The 21,570-nt window shown below is 41.7% G+C and overlaps 1 protein-coding gene across 4 annotated transcripts in view; it reads right to left on the reverse strand.

Annotated features, from left to right (window-relative positions):
• atg5 (ATG5 autophagy related 5 homolog (S. cerevisiae)) overlaps nt 1–21,570 on the reverse strand; it is a 236,908-nt gene that overhangs the window by 152,411 nt on the left and 62,927 nt on the right. For all 4 annotated transcript variants that reach the window (XM_069887482.1, XM_069887481.1, XM_069887483.1 and 1 more), the window contains exon 5: nt 14,185–14,347. In XM_069887482.1, coding sequence (XP_069743583.1) covers nt 14,185–14,347 — 163 coding nt within the window. The remainder of the gene's footprint in view (nt 1–14,184; nt 14,348–21,570) is intronic.

A 21,570-nucleotide genomic window follows, 5' to 3' on the forward strand; every position in this document is an offset into this window, starting at 1 on the left:
AAACCAACTGACCATGTTCCAGTAACCCTGATCAATACTCAACTTCCAACTGATAATAAACATGGTGAATGAATCAACTTGTGTGACTTTACAGTGAAGTACTAGTTAAGTAAAGTGACAAACTTAATGTCTATATGATTAATGCCAATTAATGTCCATCCGAAACCCTGGCAAATTTCTAGTTATGTTTTTTTTTTTCTTTGGCTTGGCTTCGCGGACGAAGATTTATGGAGGGGGTAAAAAGTCCACGTCAGCTGCAGGCTCGTTTGTGGCTGACCAGTCCGATGCGGGACAGGCAGACACGATTGCAGCGGTTGCAAGGGAAAATTGGTTGGTTGGGGTTGGGTGTTGGGTTTTTCCTCCTTTGCCTTTTGTCAGTGAGGTGGGCTCTGCGGTCTTCTTCAAAGGAGGCTGCTGCCCGCCAAACTGTGAGGCGCCAAGATGCACGGTTTGAGGCGTTATCAGCCCACTGGCGGTGGTCAATGTGGCAGGCACCAAGAGATTTCTTTAGGCAGTCCTTGTACCTTTTCTTTGGTGCACCTCTGTCACGGTGGCCAGTGGAGAGCTCGCCATATAATATGATCTTGGGAAGGCGATGGTCCTCCATTCTGGAGACGTGACCCATCCAGCGCAGCTGGATCTTCAGCAGCGTGGACTCAATGCTGTCGACCTCTGCCATCTCGAGTACCTCGACGTTAGGGGTGTGAGCGCTCCAATGGATGTTGAGGATGGAGCGGAGACAACGCTGGTGGAAGCGTTCTAGGAGCCGTAGGTGGTGCCGGTAGAGGACCCATGATTCGGAGCCGAACAGGAGTGTGGGTATGACAACGGCTCTGTATACGCTTATCTTTGTGAGGTTTTTCAGTTGGTTGTTTTTCCAGACTCTTTTGTGTAGTCTTCCAAAGGCGCTATTTGCCTTGGCGAGTCTGTTGTCTATCTCATTGTCGATCCTTGCATCTGATGAAATGGTGCAGCCGAGATAGGTAAACTGGTTGACCGTTTTGAGTTTTGTGTGCCCGATGGAGATGTGGGGGGGCTGGTAGTCATGGTGGGGAGCTGGCTGATGGAGGACCTCAGTTTTCTTCAGGCTGACTTCCAGGCCAAACATTTTGGCAGTTTCCGCAAAGCAGGACGTCAAGCGCTGAAGAGCTGGCTCTGAATGGGCAATTAAAGCGGCATCATCTGCAAAGAGTAGTTCACGGACAAGTTTCTCTTGTGTCTTGGTGTGAGCTTGCAGGCGCCTCAGATTGAAGAGACTGCCATCCGTGCGGTACCGGATGTAAACAGCGTCTTCATTGTTGGGGTCTTTCATGGCTTGGTTCAGCATCATGCTGAAGAAGATTGAAAAGAGGGTTGGTGCGAGAACACAGCCTTGCTTCACGCCATTGTTAATGGAGAAGGGTTCAGAGAGCTCATTGCTGTATCTGACCCGACCTTGTTGGTTTTCGTGCAGTTGGATAATCATGTTGAGGAACTTTGGGGGACATCCGATGCGCTCTAGTATTTGCCAAAGCCCTTTCCTGCTCACGGTGTCGAAGGCTTTGGTGAGGTCAACAAAGGTGATGTAGAGTCCTTTGTTTTGTTCTCTGCACTTTTCTTGGAGCTGTCTGAGTTATGTACTGACCAGCTGAATCACAGTCTGGTATGGGGACACCAATACCCCTGAGCATAAAGCCCTCCAAAAAAAGTTGTGGACATAGCCCAGGACATCACAGACAAAACCCTCTACACCATCAAGGGTATCTACAGGGAACGCTGCTGTCGGAGAGTAGCAGCAATCGTCAAGGATCCACACCACCCAGCACAGGCTCTATTCTTCTTGCTTCCATCAGGAAAAAGGTATAGGGGCCACAAAACTCAGACCACAAGGTTATCCTTCCACCATCAAACTCAACCATAAACTCAATCAGGGACTCATTTCAGGACTCTTGCACTTTATTGATATTTTTATTTTCTCTGTATTGCAGTTTGTTTACATTGTTATCTGTTTACAGCTCTATTTGTTTACATGTACATTTGTGCACAGTTTTCTCTTGCACTACTAATAAGTGGTAATTCTACCTCACCCAAGGAAAAATAATTTTAGGGTTGTATATGATGTCATTTAGAAGTACTGTAACAAGAAATCTGAAATCCAAATCCAAATCCAACACTTATGACTATGAAATGTTGGTCAACAGATGCAAAAATAGTTTATCATCAATTTTTAGAAAAAAAGTTGAAATGGTTTTCAACTTTATTCTTTGTAAAAATAAACTTGCTGGAACAAAGGGGGCCAGTGAACATTTCAGAAAATTGAGACAATAGAGATCTCAAAAGAAAACATGAACTGTTCAACTTTTTAATAAAGCCAGGCCTCTCAGAACTTTTCACATAATAAGCAGAAAAATCTGTATTTTAAAAAAATTGAATACATTCTTTCATAACAGGTTACTACGTGCTATCAGTGGATTGGCGAGCATTTATCCCCAATTCTTAAATGCGCAAAATTGAGTGACTTCTGCTGGGTCATTTCAGTCATCAACAACGTTTTGATCAGGGAACAAAAAGGGTAACTTAACCATATAACAGTTTATGGCATGGAAACAGGCCATCTCGGCCCTTCAAGTCCACGCCGGTTCACTCAAACAACTCCGCTAGATCCCCCCACCTATTCTCCACCCATAACCGTCCAACCCCCTCCAATCCATGTATATATCCAGCCTCCCCTTAAGTGAAAGAATTGACTCTTCCTCAACTATTTCCTCCGGAAGATTATTCCATTCAGACATCACTCTCTGAGTGAAGAAGCACCCTCTAATGTTTCTCCTAAAATTTTGCCCCCTTACCCTCAACTTGCGTCCTCTTGTTTCAACTTCCCCGGATGACAATTTCCACTCCTCCTCTCCCCCCTCCCACTTCCAGAATAAATATAAGCAACTCACTGGGGCCTTTATTGACAATCAATGGAGGGATTCTGAAGGACAGGTGGACCATCTTATGGATAGTCAGGGACTGATTAGAGATAGCATGGATTTGTATGTGGCAATTCTTACAAATCTGATAGAATTCTTTTGAAGAGGTGCAAAGACGATTGATGATTGATGAGGGCAGAATAGTGGATGTTATATATATTTATCAAGGCCTTTGACAAGGTCCTGTATAGAGGTTTAGTCTGAAAGGTTAAATCACATAGAATCCAAGATGAGCTGGCCCGTTCGATTCAAAACTGGCTCAGTGGGAGGAAGAACATAGTAGCAAGATTTTTCTGATTGGGGACTGTGTCCAGTGGTGCACTACAGGGGTCAGTGCTGGGTCCACTATTGTTGATTATTTATAGTAATGATTTGGATGGGAATATAGTTAATTTCATTGGTACATTTGTGGAGGATTGCAAGATTAGTGTTGTGGACAGTGCGGAAGGACATCCAAGTTTACAACAAGGTCTAGATCAGTTAGGAAGGTTAGCCATAGTGTGGCAAATAGAATTGAATTCAAAAAAGTATGAGATGCTCCATTTAGGTAAGTCAAGCCAGGGCAGGACCTGCACAGTGAATAGTCGGGCCCTATAGAGTGTTGTAGAACAGAGAAATCTAGGGATACATACATTGTTCCTTGAAAGCAGCAACTCACTGGTTCAAACAGGTAAAGGATCAAAATGGCTGTGCTCCTGGAGCTGCTGTAATGGCACTGCTGCTGGTGCAGACCCACGGGGAGAGGAACACAGTGCTCACACAGGATCCAACCGCCTAGTCTGACTGTTGTCAGCTCTGTACAGGCTTTAAACAGCCTGATAAAGGAGCCGATGGTGATTTTATTTAAAATCCCATGACTGCGGGTCTGTGCCTATGATTAGCAGTAGGCCATGAGGGGAAGCAGATGACTGGCCCAGGGTACCAAAAACTGGGAGGCAACCACCCCCTTCCCCCCAACCACCATCTGAGAAGAAGTGGGGTAGACAACCCACAGGATGGTAACCATGGCAGCAGAGAAGCATGGGATTCTGTGGCTGAAGGACTGTCGTGAGTGAGGAAACAAGCTTGGCAGGTCTCAAAGAGGACTCTGGTATTGCAGTAAGCTTGGAGGGAGTAGGCAGAACCAGCGGTAAGAGCTCCCGTCTTGTGATGGCTAGACACAACAGACTCCTATCTACTGGTAATTAGCCACTACAGCCACGAAGCACAGTGATTCAGGTCTCCTGAGAAGCCCTAGCCTACTCAATGTAACTATATCATAAGGTTGTTTGTACTTCAGATGTCATGATGGCAGGTCACATGTTATGTGTCTATCAAGTCTGACAGCACACCAATAAACACTTCCACTCTTCGCTGGCTGACAACTTCAGGTATGAGCATAAACATCAACTGCCTCACTGGTGAGACAGTTTTGATGGGAAATGGTAACAGATGCAGCACACACACAAACACACGGTTTAGCAGTCGTAGGAAAGTAATAGTGGACAATTAATAACGAGCGTGGGAACAACATATACACACACACATACAACTAACTGGTACATACAATGATCAAGGAAAAAAATCACTACGCTGCCCCACCACTCCTTGGCTCAGTGCAGGCACGGCTCTGTGCTACAAGAGACACTAATTAAATGCTCCCAACCCTTTTAACAATGCACGTTACCAACAGTATCTCCAGCACCCTTCCACATTTCTAGGCCTGGAGTGAAGCTGGAAAAGAGAGAGAACAAAGAACTCATGGCAGTCACCTTTATAGAGCTAGAGAGTTCAGTGCCAAGAGGGTTAATCCAATTACAACAGCCAATGGCCCAAGGCCAAGTACAGGCAGAATGGAGAGTCCAGTCCAGGTAATTAACATAGACCCAACTGCAAGATGTGCACTCATGGGTGGGGCGGAACCAAACTTTGATTGGCAGTTGCTGTGTTCTCTGACTAGGTAGGGGGCAGTGATGTCACATGACAGCCACAACCTTTCCCAATACAAGGACCCATACAGGTGGTAGGCTGTTGGTGACTCAAGGAGAAGAACCCAAGTAGGCTGTGGGCTGCTGGAGACTGGCTTGAAGTTGGCTGAATGGGTATTAAGTATTGGAACTGGGATGTGAAAGGACGCCGAGGGCACTGAAGGGTTCATAATCGTATTGGAGGTTCAGATCTGGAGGTCAGGTTGCCAATGGTTTGGACTGGACTCTACGTAGCTGCGGAGGTGCCTTGGGGGGGGGGGGCGGGGGGGGAACAACTCTCGTTTGCTTCTCTTTCTTTGACTATAAGAGGCACTTCAGGCAATTTCTACCAATGGTGAAACTGTCTGCCTTACAGCAAACCAAAGACAATTTTGTGGAATATGAAACTTTTATTACATGACAACAAATTGAATCCTGAACTCAAGGATATAATGTGATAACAGCATTTGGGAAGCTTGCCTTCACTAGGTGGGGCACTGAGTACAAAAGTTCAGAACTCAATTCAGCTGTACAAGGCATTCCTGGACCACTCTTCCAAGTACTGTGTGCAGATCTGGTCACACAACTATAGGAGAGATATTAATGCATTGGAATGGATACATTTAAAAAAGATTTAGACATTCAGCATGGTAACAGGTCATTTCAGCCCAAAAGTCAGTGCTGCCCAATTTACACCCTAATAACCTACATCTCCTGTCCTATTTTGAATGGTGGGAGGAAACCAGAGCCCTGGGGAAAACATATACAGACAGGGGAGAACCTATAAACTCCTTACAGATAGCACGGGATTTGAACCCCGGGTCAGAGGAGATTCACCAGAATTTTCAACAATTTGTTAATATCATGGACCAAATTTTAGAACACTTGAGTAATCTACTAGATTGACAAAATTTCCATTCTAAATCACATGTTGACATACATTATCCAATTTTTAAAATGGTCATCAGGAGATACAAGATCAAGCAGGTCAAACAGCATGAGTATTCCTCCAGCAGATTGCTTTTTAAATTTTTCCATTGAAGCTTAACATGCAATATACGATGAAGAATAAAGTCACTACAATTTTTGAGCAAAAGTTCATCTCATGTCAATCTAACAACTCAGGCATAGGCCTGTTTTCACTACCAAGCAACACACCTGAGTTTACCTGGTCTGAATGCAAAAGCCCCATCGAATTGGCTGAATGCATCTTGGGCTTTTGCAGAGTGGATTGGGTAGCAACAAGGACTATAAGGAAGCACAAATCCCAACCACAGAATTCTAGAGCACAGAAACAACTCCTTTGGCCCATCTAGTCAGTGCTGAACTATCTAGTCCGATCGACCTGCACTCAGACCCTAGTCCTCCATACCTCTCCCATCCACGTACCTATCCAATCTTCTCTTAAACGTTGAAGTTGGACCTGCATTCGCCACCTCCATTGGCAGCTGATTCCACACTCTCACCTCACTCTGAGTGAAATTCCCCCCAATCCTCCCTTTGAACATTTCATCTTTCACCCTAAATCCACGTTCTCCAGTTCCTGTCTCCTCCAACCTCAGTGGAAAAAGTTTACTAGCAAAATCTGACAGCTGACACAAATCCCAACAATAACACCAGTTTTTACCAACTGAAGCCTTTATGAACTGAAGCATTTCAAAATATTTGAAAACCATAAAATAGAAAATAACTCACTTTAAAACTATAAGTTAAATTCAATCAAATCAAATGTAGCCCTTGCTTTCCTCAGCAGTCCCACGCTCCCCAATGAAATCAATATCATGAGCCTTTGCCCCCTTCAGAATAAATCCTGGGGTATCTTAATTCTGTCTTGAACTTAATAGACAGCCCTGCAAAAAAGCTCCACATATGATCTGGCACTTACAAATGTCAATTGTCCAGACTTCTGCATTAACTAGGCATGCATGACGTTCTCAGTTTTGTCTTCTTGTTTTTCAAAATAAGTTAAAATGTTACCCTTTACAAGTTGCATACTCATGAAATGTAAATTTACTGTGGTAGTTTCCTTTTTTGCATCTCAGTATGAAGATTTCCATCCCAGTTCTTGAACATGCTTATTCTTGACCAACATGCACATTAAATTAGTTGCACTGCAATGCCACCTAGTGGATGTTACTAAAGTAAACATTAACCAGTAAGTTAGGTTTTTTTTCCTGTATTCTTCATAAAACTCAAGATGTGGCTATTCAATCCATTGTGCGTATGGAAGTACACACCAGAGCAATTTCATCAGCCTCATTCCCACTCTACACCCTGAAACTTGTTCTCAGCTTGCCTTCCCATCAAGTTCGCTTTGTGATTTTTTTTTGTAACTTAACTACATTAAGGGGCAATGTCTCTAAACCAAGAGCACATCTTTTGGATGTGGGAGGAAACCAGCAGAAACCCAAGTGCTTACAGGGAAAATGTGCACACTCCACACAGACAACAGCTGAGGACTGAACAAGTGACCCTGCAGCTCTGAGGTTTCAGCATTAATAACTTCAGCCTCAGCGCTAGCATGCTTTCCCAAATGGAGGTAAACAAGAAAATCTGCAGATGCTGGGATCTAGTGCAGTACACTGGAGAAATTCAGCATTCATCAGAAGTAACAGGCAGTTAAAAGTTTGGACCTGAGCCCTTCTTCAGGAGTGCCGAAAATCAGGCAGATGCCGGAATAAAAAGGTTGGGGGAGGGAAAAGGCAGAATTGCAAACCTTAGAAAAAGATACGAGAAGCCATCATGTTACTGAAGGAAGACAACCCCAGGGTCCTTCATGGCCTGCTCTTTCTTCTTAAGTTTTAAGCTAAGAGTCTGCACTCTCAGCTTATACCAATATTATGCCACTGTTCCATACTCAGTAGATTTCACTAACAGAACAGCTTCCTTCTGCCAATTGAGTCATACACGGTTTAACATTTAGAATTAACAATCTTCCCTCATCGACTTGGTCAACACCTCTCACTGCTTCAGGTAAGCAGCCATATTAAAGCACCCATCCCACTCTTCTCCCCCTTTCATTGGGCTGAAGAGTTTAAAAATGCACACCACCAGATTTCTTGCTGTTATCAAAAATCTTAAAATGAACCTCTCTTGATCACACTAACTCTATCGCATCGCGATCTTTCTCCTGATTTAGCTGTACTTCACCAATGAATATTGCACTCTGCCCTTTATTTTTGCACTATTCTACTTAGAGGTTAACTTGCCCAGACAACATGCACTGTACCTTGATTTGTGTCATGATAAACAATTGAATTAGTGCTGAAATGAGGAAAAAGTTAATACTGGCAGACAACAACAGAAAAAGTTCTCAGTTTGGTAGATTTGCTCAAATTGAATTTGGGGGTCCAAACCTAATGCACTGGATTGCTTGGTTTCTTCCAAAGTTTTATTTCCAATAATGCATGCAGCCTTCAATAACCTGTACGTTTTTGTAATTAATAAAGTTTAAATAGCTTTGTGTGTCTTGTCAAAATCATCAATTGCTTCACACAGTGAATTTCTGAAAACATAACAGGCACCATGGTCAAATCCAATATTCTTTTAAAAAAAGTACATTGAACTTTAATTTTTTTTAAATTTACCATTTGGTCCAAATATAAATATCGGGGGCGGGGGGAAAAGAAAGCAGGTTCTTACAAGGTAGCAGAGCAGGTTTGCAGGATGGTTTAAAGGCATACAGAAGGCTTTCCTTTATTAGATGCAGCATGCAATGAGTGTAGTTTGCTGGACATCTTGTGTTCTGCACGTAGTTCTGATCACATTTACAGGAGAGAAGCGATTGGTGCTGAAAGGGATGCGAGGCAAGTTTTGAAAATAATACCTATAAACAAAGATTGAAAATAATAGCTATAAACAAAGATTGCATAGCTATGATTATTTGAAAATGAGGTTTAATTGAACAATTAAACCCACTTTAATACCCACTTTGGGTATTTCCGCTCCAGAGGGCCCAACCTACTAATATTTTCATTCTAATACAACCCCTCATCATTGGAATCCATCAGGTGAACAGAGGAACTCAGCAGGTCAAGTTAAATTCCTCCAGCAGATTGTATTTAGCTTCAAATTTCTTTATCTGAAATCTCCTACGTGTCTCCTTCCAATTCAAATATATCCCTCCTTAAATTAGAAGACAAACTCGGTGTGATACTGCAGGTACAGTAGCACAGTTATTGAAAGCCTTTTCTATTCTTTTAATCCTGTGCACCCTTTGTGATCGGTTTGGTGCCAAAACAGGGTTCCTGCAAAGGTTCAGACAACATATTACATGAAATATTACAATATTTTTGGAGTGATGTTTTTTGAAAATCTTTCAACTGAATGAAAAGTAAAATCAAGATTTTGTACACTAAAACCAGAATAATTTTGCAGGTCAGAATCATTCGAAAATGCAACTTTTTGGGGGATTTTAAATGAAAAGGAAAAAGCCAACATGATACGAGCCCTAAATTAGAGCCATGACGTTATTCAGTCTAATTCTCAAAATCAGTATTAAAGTGTTTTTTTGTGAGAGGTGTACAAGGCTAATGAAAAAGTTCAAGGTACATCATGCCATATCAATGTTCAATTTCAGAAAAGAAATGCTGGGCGCCTTCCAGACTCCCAGAGATAGAAGCATCCACATAAATGCATGGTCTGAAATCTGTTGGTAAATGCTAGCAGTTCTGACCATCACCTGTTTAAATGTAAGTACATGAAAGCATTCACTGTGAAACAGAAGTCCTGGTTTTACATACAGATTCAGAATACCACATCTAACCATTTTTTCTGCCACTGGATAACACATGGAGTCTATCAGCTATGCTCCATCTTGCTGAGATTCCCCAGTGATCACACTTGGATTAAATATGGCACAGAGCCCAGGATTTAATTTTTTTCAGGTATACCAAGAAGAAAGCAATTTAGAAGTTTCTTTGTTATTGATTACTTTTGCTTGTTTTAAAATTATTTCAACTTTATTAAAACTTTTTTTTAAATTAGGATTTATTTTGAGTTTTCTTTTAAAACTTCTCAATGTCTGAGGCAATGAGGCATGTGCAACACAGAAACACTCTGACCACCGTCAACTGTCAAAGCTTGCAGGGACTAAACCTCTGCAAGGTTCTACTTGAAGATTCACTGGCACTTCATTCAAGCCTTTGAAAATGTTAGACACCTTGTCCACAGGTCAGGATATAGAAGCATCAAGTGCAGTATGTAGGTCGCAGCAATCCCTGATCTACAAGATTCCATCAATTCCTTTTTATAAGTCATATGCCAATTAAAATGCCACCAAAGCTTATGATATGTGGACTGCTGCTCACATCAATAGATCTCCACAACATTTTTCACTTCAATCAATTCATTTGCTTGATCATACAGTCATCGTTCAGAGAAAATCTGTAATGCAGGAGATCAATCTCCCAATTTTAATCTGCAAACTATTATTCAGTCACACTTGTCCCACGAATAAATCAAAATCTATTCATCAAATTGACCAGGACAATGCAGGATCCAGAATGAAGAACTTGAAGCTAGCAGAGTTTTGAAGGACAAAGCTGGCAAATAGGGTCAATAGCAGACAGTGAATCAACCAATAATTTGCAACCAACCAACTTGACCTCACTGTCACAACACAACTGCTGAAGATGTATTGTTCCTAACAATGTTAATGCAAGTTATTATTTGACAATCCTCCTGAATACAAAATCCAACCCACTCACTTATTGGTGGCCCTGATTCAAAATAGATCTGGCAACTCAAACCATTCTTTTTTAAAAAAGTGTATTTACGAGCAAGCGTTTAAAACTTGGACAAAACATGCAAGTAGAACAGGAAAAATCTTTTTAATATTAATATCACTGTCCCAGTCTATCCCGGGAGCCCACAATTATGCAGCAAAGGTAAAAGGCAGAGTCGATCTGGCTGACAGTGACTAGTTCACTAGGGAATACCTGACTGACAGGCACTTGGGATTTAGCCCATCTTGGATGTCTATGCATCCTCCCATAAATGCAGAAGCCCGAAATGAGCTGGAGATGAAATGGCTGGAGCTGGAGATGAAATGAGCTGGTGGTGAAATAGTGATGCATCTTCTACTAAACTCACCATTTTGTTAGGTGGGTGAAGCACTGATGTGTTGCTGGGAGGAGAATGAGAGATGATTTAATTCGTAAGTACATAATTCATGATTTTGAAAAGACAGATGTGGGGTGGCTGCTGGTCTTTCAAAAAAGGGCTTGATCATTCATGAATAAGATTTTTTTAAAAAGTATGTATCAAAGGGTACTGAATTTGGAACTCTATAGGAGGGTGTGAATGCTCAGTTACTGAATGCATTCAAGACACTGACAGACCTTCAGATATTAAGGGAGAGGATATTAGTGTTAGGGAGTGAGTGGCATTGTGATAAAAGACCAGCCTCCTCATTGATCCCACTGCCCCGCTGTCAGCTGTCCCTAGGTATCTCTAGTCGCCTTGTGCTGTGAGCAAGCTGGTCTGTGGGTTTGTCCTCAGTTTGAACAGTCTGAAGCCCACCACCCAACCACCTCCCACCACCAGCCCCAATGATAGATAGTGATGATTAGTAAGGGATTACTTAAGGTGGCATGTGAGTGGAAAGAAAAATTGTGAAATCCACTGCCATAGATCAATACTTGCAGTAGATTTTTCCATGCTTTTATAAATTATGCATGTATTTTCTCACTCTATTATAAATTGTGCACGTATTTTTCATGCTCTTTTATAAATTGTGCATGTTTTATTAAATTATGCTTGTATTTTCCTATGCTCTTTTATAAATTGTGGATGTATTTTCACACGATTTTTTATTAATAGTGTGCGCATGTTTTATTACATTGTGAACGTATTTTCACACGATCTTTTATAAATTGTGTGCAAGTGTTTTATTCCCGTTATGATTTTCCCACGCTCTTCTATTAATTGTTGAGTGTTAATAAATCCTTGTGTCCAGACTCATCTCACTGGAACCTAACACTTTCTCAACACAACAATGACCAGTGCAGGGACCAACAGCAGGCCACTGGGTGAGTCCTCTGACAGCCTGCCACCAGCCCCCAATGATAGATAGCAGTGATGCTATAGACCAGGAGTAACAAAATTACCCTTTTTACACTGATTCTTCAAGCCAGGTATAATCCACCCTTAATACGCCTCGCCTACCTGTGTAAATGTGATGATGGCGGATTGGGGTAATTTCAGACCCATCTTTTATCTGCCAAGCAGGGCAAGTGTAAAAGGGCAAGCCATGTTGCCAGGTCCAAATGGCTGTTGTGCAATCATCCCACTTCTTTTGCTCCAAGAGGCTGATTTGCTGTGTAAAAGGACTCACTGACCCAACATTTCTTCTGCTCTGTGTGAACAAGCAAGCCAGCTTCCAGACAGGTTGTGGATATGGCAATAATGTAGGTTTTTAGTGTAAAAAGTTAATTACTTTATTAAGTCTCAATAACCTTTGGTTGAAGAGCTAAAGGCAAAAGAAACAGTGTAGCCAATGTTGAGAGTTATGGCCAGTTATTACTGCAGCTCTGATGTACATTTCACTGACCAAAAAGCAAACACTCCTTTATCATCTTCATTCATTTCAACCATTTTTGGGAACTTTTACATCAAACACATCCTTGCATCAGGAGGTTTGGTAACTGAAGTGCAAATGTCAAATGCTTTGAAATGATCATTACAAAGCATAATGTCAGTTAGTTTATCAAAATACAAATCAGAGGCGTTAAAAACGAAAAATTGTTAATTCCTGTCCATGCTCTTCATTTTACAAGTTTTTTTTTCACCAACTGTCAGAATCGGTTTTGCTTCTTGTTTAAACACCAGAAGATACTTGCAGATGTATCATGTTCTGAGATTCCATGGACCCAAATGGTACTTTCTTTTCTTTTGTGGTTGTATGTACTGTTTCATAAGTAAGAGATCTTCAAAAACCTATGCAAAAACCCTATAAAAAGCAATGAAAAATGCTACATATTCTAAAAGAGTTTTATCAGTTTCAGAAGCAGCTTTTATTTCTTTTTTTCAGTGACTGATTTTTCTTAAAAACAAAGTAACATTCTTACTGGCAAAAAGTTGTGGCTCTCTTGTTTTGCTTTAAAATTTGCATATCAACTTTAGATGACATATTTCTAACCAGGACAAGATTTGACTTGTTATTGCCCACGATTATTTTGCCTTTTTCTTTCATACCATCTTGCATGATGTAAACAATAATAGATTCAACATTTTATGTTACATGTTGCTCAAAATTTATACAAGGCAAACAAAAACTTGGCAAAAATTATGTACTTAATTTATTTTCTTTTACTACTGAAAGATATCAATATCACACTGGCAAATACTCACTGATGTCCAACAAACAGATGCATAGAACCCTCCAAAAAAAATGCAGATTATTTTGCAAAATGCGATGACACAAAAAACAAGTGCGGAGGACCAGGTAGCATAATATTTGCTTTCAAAGTAGTTGCAAGTAAAACACCATGCTAACTCTAATACTACTTTTTATTATCAGTAAGAAGCTGGATGGAGTATTTTGAGTATTGTTACAATCACAGATCCCCACGGGTAGACGTGCATTTTCTTCGATCAGGACATAATGGTCAGCACATAATGTGGAATAATTTACGCATTTTCTAATGCTGAATCTGTCAGCTAAACATGTTTTCAAAGTAATTTTAACCTGATACACAAAATTATTTAAAAATAAGAAAATCTACAGTGAATAATGAAGTGAATAGAATATGAATTCTATTCTGATACAAGTGCATTTTGTTACAAAGCTTTCAACTCCCTTGTTCCCTCAATTCTTGGGAAAGTTATCTTTACCTCTAAACTAGTGAGATTTTAATTGTTTAATATTGCACTTGAAAGTGTTTGAAACCCTTAAATATTTTATTATTTGACTTGAGTAATTGGACGTGAAGTGCAGTTCAGTGTTTTATTCTAGGTAACATGAATTAACCCCTTAAATGTATTTTGAAACTGGCCATTTAACAAAAGAAAAGCCTGATTAAAGATATAGGAAGTGAATCTGAATGGTAGTATTTGTCCTTAATATCCTGGAGGAAACTTTTCCCACCTATTATATAGAAACTTTACACTATTGTTCAGAGTCCTTGGTTTAAAAATAGTAAACAATTGTTCAGGAAAACAACGAATTTGGAAGGGGGAAATGTAATTCTGGCACAATTTTGCAGTGAATAGTCCCAACACAGGGACATCTGCAACAGAATCAGCAAAACAAATATCTAGAGGTTACAAAGAAGCAACATTACCGTTCTGCAAGCCCATCCAAAGGTGCTTATGATCCTTTTTCTGCATCTCATTGATTACTTGACCTTTGTGCTTTAAGGCATCAGCTTCTTTAATGCAGGACATAAAATGAGCTTCCACAGCGTCTTTTGTGAGGCAATGAAGTAGTTCTGTTTCAGGAAAATTCTAGCGGGGTGGGAAAAAAATAAAATCACCAGACACTCTTGGATCAGCAAAAATAAAATAGAAATGCATTTCAAAATTCAGGCTGCTGGATCACAGAGGCGCTCGAGGACATAGAGCACAGTCACGTGCCAAATAACGTCCCTTCGGACAATGTCTGACTGCATAGACGTCCAAGGTTACCAAGCGATTACGCTGCCAGGCTTTTAACCATATAACCATTTACGGAGCGGAAACAGGCCATGTTGGCCTTTCGAGTCCGCACCGGTTCACTGATTTTGTGCACCCTCTAATGGTCCCGTTCTTCTTCTTCTTAACCAGATATCTCTTGAAAACCAAGGTTCCATACACCTTCCGTACATCTTACCTGTAGTTCAGATCCTGATTAGAATGTTTAATAAAAAGATTGAAAAGAATAATGCAACCTTTATCTTCAATGAAATTGGACTAGAAGATGCACATTCTTCTTGGCCCTTTCCTTTTTTTCAAAATAAAACATATACTATCCTCATTAAGATGAAGGAAGCTTCTCATCCTTAAATGAGTCATCAAACACAGAATTCTCTGAAATGCATGTACTTTAATGCAAGAAGCATAGTGAACAAGGTAGATGAGCTTAGAGCATGGATTGGCACTTGGAACATGATGTGGTGGCAATTAGTGAGACCTGGTTACAGGAGGGACAGGACTGGCAACTAAATATTTTTTAATGATACAGTACATATAGACCCTACAATACACGGCGATAGTGATAATAAACACCTATGCTTATGTACTGCACTTTATCATTATTTTAATGTAAATTTTCCCTACTTAGAAATAAAAAGTTTACCATATGCTTCAGCTCATAGGTGGCAGTATCCAAACTCGTGTATCATGCATCTCTTGAGTGTTGTAACGTTATCTCTGTTTAATTTTCTTTCAAAAATATTACAGGTCAATACAGGTACACCACAGTATCCCATATAGCTTTGCTCAGTACATATAAGGTGTTCTTTCTTTGGCTTGGCTTCGCGGATGAAGATTTATGGAGGGGTAATGTCCACGTTGGTGTCTGACAAGTCCGATGCGGGACAGGCAGACACGGTTGCAGCGGTTGCAAGGGAAAATTGGTTGGTTGGGGTTGGGTGTTGGGTTTTTCCTCCATTGTCTTTTGTCAGTGAGCTGGGCTCTGCAGTCTTCTTCAAAGGAGGTTGCTGCCCGCCGCACTGTGAGGCGCCAAGATGCACGGTTGGAGGCGATATCACCCCACTGGTGGTGGTCAATGCGGCAGGCACCGAGCTTTCTTCGCATAATGTCCTATTTCACAGAACACGACATGGACATTAAGCGACACATGACTGTGATTGAATCTGTTAGCGTAGTGGTTACAGTGCCAGCAACTGAGACACGAATCCTGCGCTGTTTATAAGGAGTTTGTACATTCCCACAGTGTCTGCATGGGTTTCCTCCAGGGGCTCCAGTTTCCTCCCACCATTTAATATGTACTGGGGGTTGTAGGTCAATTGGGTGTAATTGGGCAGCATGAGCTCGTGGGGCGAAAGATCACAAGGCCCATCGAGTCTGTTCCACCATTCTAATCATGAGCTGATTCATCCACCCACCAATTCAGCCCCACTCCCCAGCTTTCTACCTGTAACCCTTGATCCACTGACTAATCAAATACCTGTCAATCTTTGCCTTAAATACACTCAACAACCTTGTATCCACAGCCACCTGTGTAACAAGTTCTGCATCTGTTTTAAATTGATCTCCTTTTATCCTGAAATTAGGCCCTCTTGTCCTAGAATCCTCAACCATGGGAAACATCCTTACCACTGTCCAAATCTTACAGCATTTGAATTGCTTCTATGTGGTCCCTTCTGTCCTCCAACAAGAAGAGTCCAAGAGCCAATCACTGTTCTCCATATTAACCCTTTCATTCCAGTTAGTGTACTCTGAACCCTCTCCAAAGCCAGCACATCTTTTCTCAATACGGCACCTGCTACCGTGCTGTATGTCTAAATTTAACATTTAAATTGTTGGCTATTCAAAAAGTATCATCATGTTGCTGCTCAGAAACAACTGACGACATAGAGTACGAGTTACCATTAAGAGATTTTACACTTCATAACTGTACTTTTTCAAATGGCTCAGTGATTTGGTGCTCACAATTACCAAATTCAACACTCACATACAGCTGGATTCTAGGTAAGGTTGAAATTTAGGGTGGAATCCTGGCAAAGGGATAATTGTTGATTAATCTTCAGCAACTCTTGCTGGAAATGAATGAGATTAAGTTGGTGCATAGTGAAGACGGACTAACCTAATCTGTTCATGCTCAGTACACAAATGAACATCTCATTAAACAAATTAAAATATAAAATTTGAAAAGTTTGTTACATTGATTATACATTTTTCCAATATGATAATTTGTAATTTAGAATATTTCAAGGTTCAAAGTTATATAGAAACAAATTAAGTTGTTTTTTTTTCCACATTAAAGGTGTCGAGAGGTTTAAAAAAGAAACCACCAATACGCCTTGGTTTCAATTGCAGCGTTAAACATTAATGACATCAATATTTTAAGAAAAAATGTTTTGCCTTCAATTCCTTCATGATCTAGTAGTGTAACTTAAAATTCTCGTACAATTCAAATCCCTCAAAAAAGTTGCTTGTACCAGTCCTCAAACCCTCAGATATTGATGGAGGAAAAAGAGACTGCAGATCTTGGAAAATCAAGCAAAATTAAGGAGGTCATAAACAGCATCTGTGGAGGCAAAAGGCTGGCTGACATTACAGGTCGTGATGCTGCACGAGGACTGAAAGTGCAAAGGGTGGAAAGAAGTGAGAGGGACTGATGTAATGGGCTGGTGTAGGTGATAGGCAGAACCAGAGGAGTTTGGGGGTGATGGAGCCAGCTGGGGAGTAGGGACCTTGGAGTCAGAGCTGGTGGTGATAGGCAAAATAAATGGGCAGATGGAGCCAGATAAGAGGAGGGAAGGGAAAGATAAAGAGAGACATTGGAAAGAAACATTGAACTGGATTAAAGATGAATTATAAGCAGAAAGAACCAGATGAGGAAGGGGATGGGCAGGGTAGGTCATGGAGAAGAAACCCAGGTAGATCAGTATATAGCTGATGGGCAGATAAAGATGGGAAATGTGAGCAAAGAGAGAGAACACTGAGATAGACTGGTAGAGTGTCAGTCTCCATCATCCCCAGCTCCATCTGCTCATTGTGTTTTGCTTAGGTTTCTACCCATCAGTAAATACATGCCAATTCTTCAGAGTAATCCAGACCATTCTCATTCTCTATTCCAGTTATAACAGGCACAGAAAGTAGTTCCACTGGAATTGACACAAACCTAATGCTCACCCACAATCTCCAGAGAGCAGTGTATCAAACTGAGTTCCATGGTACAGTTAAGGAAGACATATTCAGCTATCTTATTTGAATGGGAGACAAAAAGGAGGTTGGCTCTTTGCAACAGCCCTCTACACATTCCTTTGCCAAATCCTCCCCTTTTGCTGAACTTGCACCCTTAATAATATTCCAGTAATAGCTCATCACAATGCAGACTTTGTGGGGAAAAACCAAATATCCACCAACTTTTCATAGCTTCATTTGTGAAGTAGGTACAATATTTGTTAAATTGCATGCCATTCCTTAATGATAGTGAATTCCATTATCACATCTGAATCAAATACAGTACCTGCAATTTACTGAATCATTACATTTTATTAAAAAAACATAAAATACCATATTCTCAGATTCTCTTTCTTTGGGAAGTTTCAATACAAAAACATTAAGCAGCTGAAAAGAAACCAAAGTGATTGTTTGAATCAGTTAGTTTTCAGCAAACTGGGGCAGTTGAACAAGGTTTGGACTTTGCCATCAAATATTGCCTGTTAAATTCAAGATGGAAGCCCTGTATTTTTTTATTTATACACACACAAAACACCTTGTTTTCCCTAGAATTTTTTTTAACATTAACAGATACAACTGTGTCAAAAAAACTAACCTGTTAAATTCCTTTATTAAACCTCAAATAACTGACATAACATACCTCTCAGCTTTGAAAATTAATCAACACCTTCCCTATAACATGTACAGAGGAGTTTCATTTATACAATGCCTTTGTAGCGGCTACTACAGTAGAGCTATTAAAAGAAATACAAACACACGCCAGAAATGTCAACTCAAGACTGGTTTATTGAAGCTTAACAAGCGGCTTTTATTCCCTGCCTGCCCCGGGCTCCACGGGACAAGGTGGGACCTTGTTAAGGGACAGCTGCTGGTCCACGGAACCAGCAGGTTTAAAGTGAGACTCGTTAACATCCCGTGCCTTTCAGCAGGGGACCCAGCTGATCAACGTGCCTTACCTCGGCACTCAGTACCGTTAGCACGCCAGCCTTAGGTAAGTTCGTACACTGCACTGACGGTTCACATTACCGCATTGAGCGTCCACTTGGCCCGCTATACAGCCGCTACATCACCCCCTGAATCATCACCGTAAATTAAAATGCCAGAAACGCACGTCTTAGGTGGATGCCCACATCGTCTGGGCTGAGGGCAATGAATGGGTGTAGTAGGGTCCGTATGGGCAGGCTTAAGTCTGTCTATGCTGAATTGTTGTGAATGACCCCAATGTCCAAGGTATACATGACTCCGTCTCTCAATGATGCGGAATGGTCCTTCGTATGGCTTTTGTAACGGTGCCCCTGGGATCGGTCTACGAACGAATATGAAGTCAGCATTCAGGAGGGATGGGGGCACTTGTTGTCTAGGGTAGCCATTATGCCATTATGCCAGATGGTAGAAGTCGGCTTCCTGTTAGCAATACCACTGCGGAGTTGTTGAAGGACATCCAGGTCAGAGTTGGCTGCAAAATGAACATCTCCCAGAACCCTAAGGACCGCACCATACACCAACTCTGCAGATGATGCAGACAGGTCTTCTTTTGGAGCCGTGCATACCCCCAGCAGAACCCATGGTAGCTCATCGACCCAGTTGGGGCCGGTGCGTTGGGCCTTAAGCGCAGATTTAAGCTGTCGGTAGACTGCCATGGTGTGGTATAGCTGTGCACCACAAAAATGTGCAAGGGTACACCATAATGCCAAAGTGAACTATGGCCTGCGGTCTGAAGTTATGTGCGTAGGCACACAGAATCTAGCGATCCAATTCAGGATGAACGCTCTAGCGCATGTTTCAGTATCACTGACTGGTAATGGGATGGCTTCTGGCCAGCGCGTGAAGTGGTCTACCACTGTTAGAATATACTTCATGCCCTGTGACACTGGTAATGGTCCGACCAGGACCACTTGTACGTGCTCAAACCTCCTGCTTACTGTCAGGAAAGGCTGAAGGAGTGCCTTGGTGTGGCGCTGAATCTTTGCAGACTGGAAGGAGATGCACATTCATGCCCATTGAGCGATGTCTTTCTTCAGTCCACGCCATGTGTACTTATTTGACATGATCTTGACTGATGTCCTGATGGATGAATGTGACAAACTGTGAATGTCGTCAAAAAGACATAGCCTCTATGACAATGGGACCAATGGTCTAGGATAGCCTAATGATACGTCACAAAGGAGTTCTGGTCCACCATGCTGCAGTGCCACCTGCTGAATGTCCAGTCCAGTAATGGCTGTACTGAATGCCTGCATATCAGGATCCTTGGCCTGCCCCGCAGCCAGTTCAGCAAAGTTGATTCTGTCTTGAATATGGTACACACTTGGTCTAGACATCATATCCGCGACTAGATTGCCTTTTCCTGAAATGTGACGCATGTCTGTTGTGAATTCTGAAATGTAGGACAAATGGTGTTGCTGTCTTGCCGACCATAGATCTGTCATTTTGCTAAAGGCAAAAATGAGAGGTTTATGGTTTGTAAATGCAGTGAAATGTCGACCTTCCTGTAATAGGTACATGGCTGGATGCATTTATGGGCATTTTTCCCCCAATGGCGATGGTAAAAACGTACGCCAGCTCGATCCTCCTTCTTTGATTGAACTGCAGATACAGGAGGCTCGTAGGATGTGGGAGATGTATAAGCTGCCAAAACAGGCTGTATTTGAGCAGACTCTTGTGTAGGAGTACGACAGAGCCCGTCAGCCTCCCTTGCTATGTCATGGGGACAGCAGAAATCCATGTTAGCAATGGGTATTGCGACGCGAGCTGGCAGCTTTGATAGGAATAAGGTTTCAAAAAGCAGGCAATGAGAATAACCATCCGCCAATGCCAGCATCTCATTCATTAGGTCTGATGGATTCCAGTCACCCAGGCCTTCCATGTTCAAAAGCCTCATGCCGCACTCGTGCCTTGTCAATTCCAATGTATCCAGAAGAAACTGGCGGAACCTGGTGTAGTGGTTCTCCGCTGGAGGATTGGCAATAAATTCGCTCACTCCAAGATGTAGTAGCAGCGTCCAATGCACTACGACATGCCAGAACGTTGTGTCCTCTGCCATTATGCCCCGAAGATGAAACTGGGTTTCAGCCTGAATAAGCCAAACCTGAGGTTGATATGTCCAGAAAGGAGGCAAATGAAGTCCAACTGTGTTAACTGCCCCCATGGCAGCAGCTGCCGCTGCTGCTGTAGCTGCGTCCATTATGACTGGAGATTCAAGTTTCAGTTGAATCTTGCAGTTGGGGTCACCAATTGTAGCAGCTACTATAGTAGAGTTACTAAAGAAATACAAACACATGCCAGAGGTGTCAACTCAAGAGTTGAAGTTTTATTGAAGTTTTACAAGTGGCTTTTATTCCCTGCCTGTCCCGGGCTCCACGGGACAAGGTGGGACCTTGTTAAGGGACAGCTGCTGGTCCACGAGACCAACAGGTTTAAAGTGAGACTCGTTAACGTCCCATGCCTTTCAGCAGGGGACCCAGCTGATCAACGTGCCGTCCTTCAGCACTCAGTACCACTAGCATACCAGCACTGCACTGACGGTGGCAGTTCGCATTGCCACGCTGAGTATAGCCACTACACCTTTCCAATTCCCAGAATGCTCACTTCACAACTGAAGTACAACGGAAATATAGTTATCATGGTAGTTTTCATAAAGTTAAAAACTGATGCTGCCCCACAAAGCAAGATCCCACAAACAATGAAATAATAATCAGATTACCACATTGACTATATTCTTGGTGTTATTGGATTTGGATAAAAATTGGCTGAACACCAAGGAAAACAGATTCAGATTTATTGTCAGGGTACACACATGACATCACCTACAACCCTGA

This window comes from Narcine bancroftii, chromosome 6 (genome assembly GCF_036971445.1).
Source record: "Narcine bancroftii isolate sNarBan1 chromosome 6, sNarBan1.hap1, whole genome shotgun sequence".
In the NCBI taxonomy this organism is placed as follows: Eukaryota; Metazoa; Chordata; class Chondrichthyes; order Torpediniformes; family Narcinidae; genus Narcine; species Narcine bancroftii.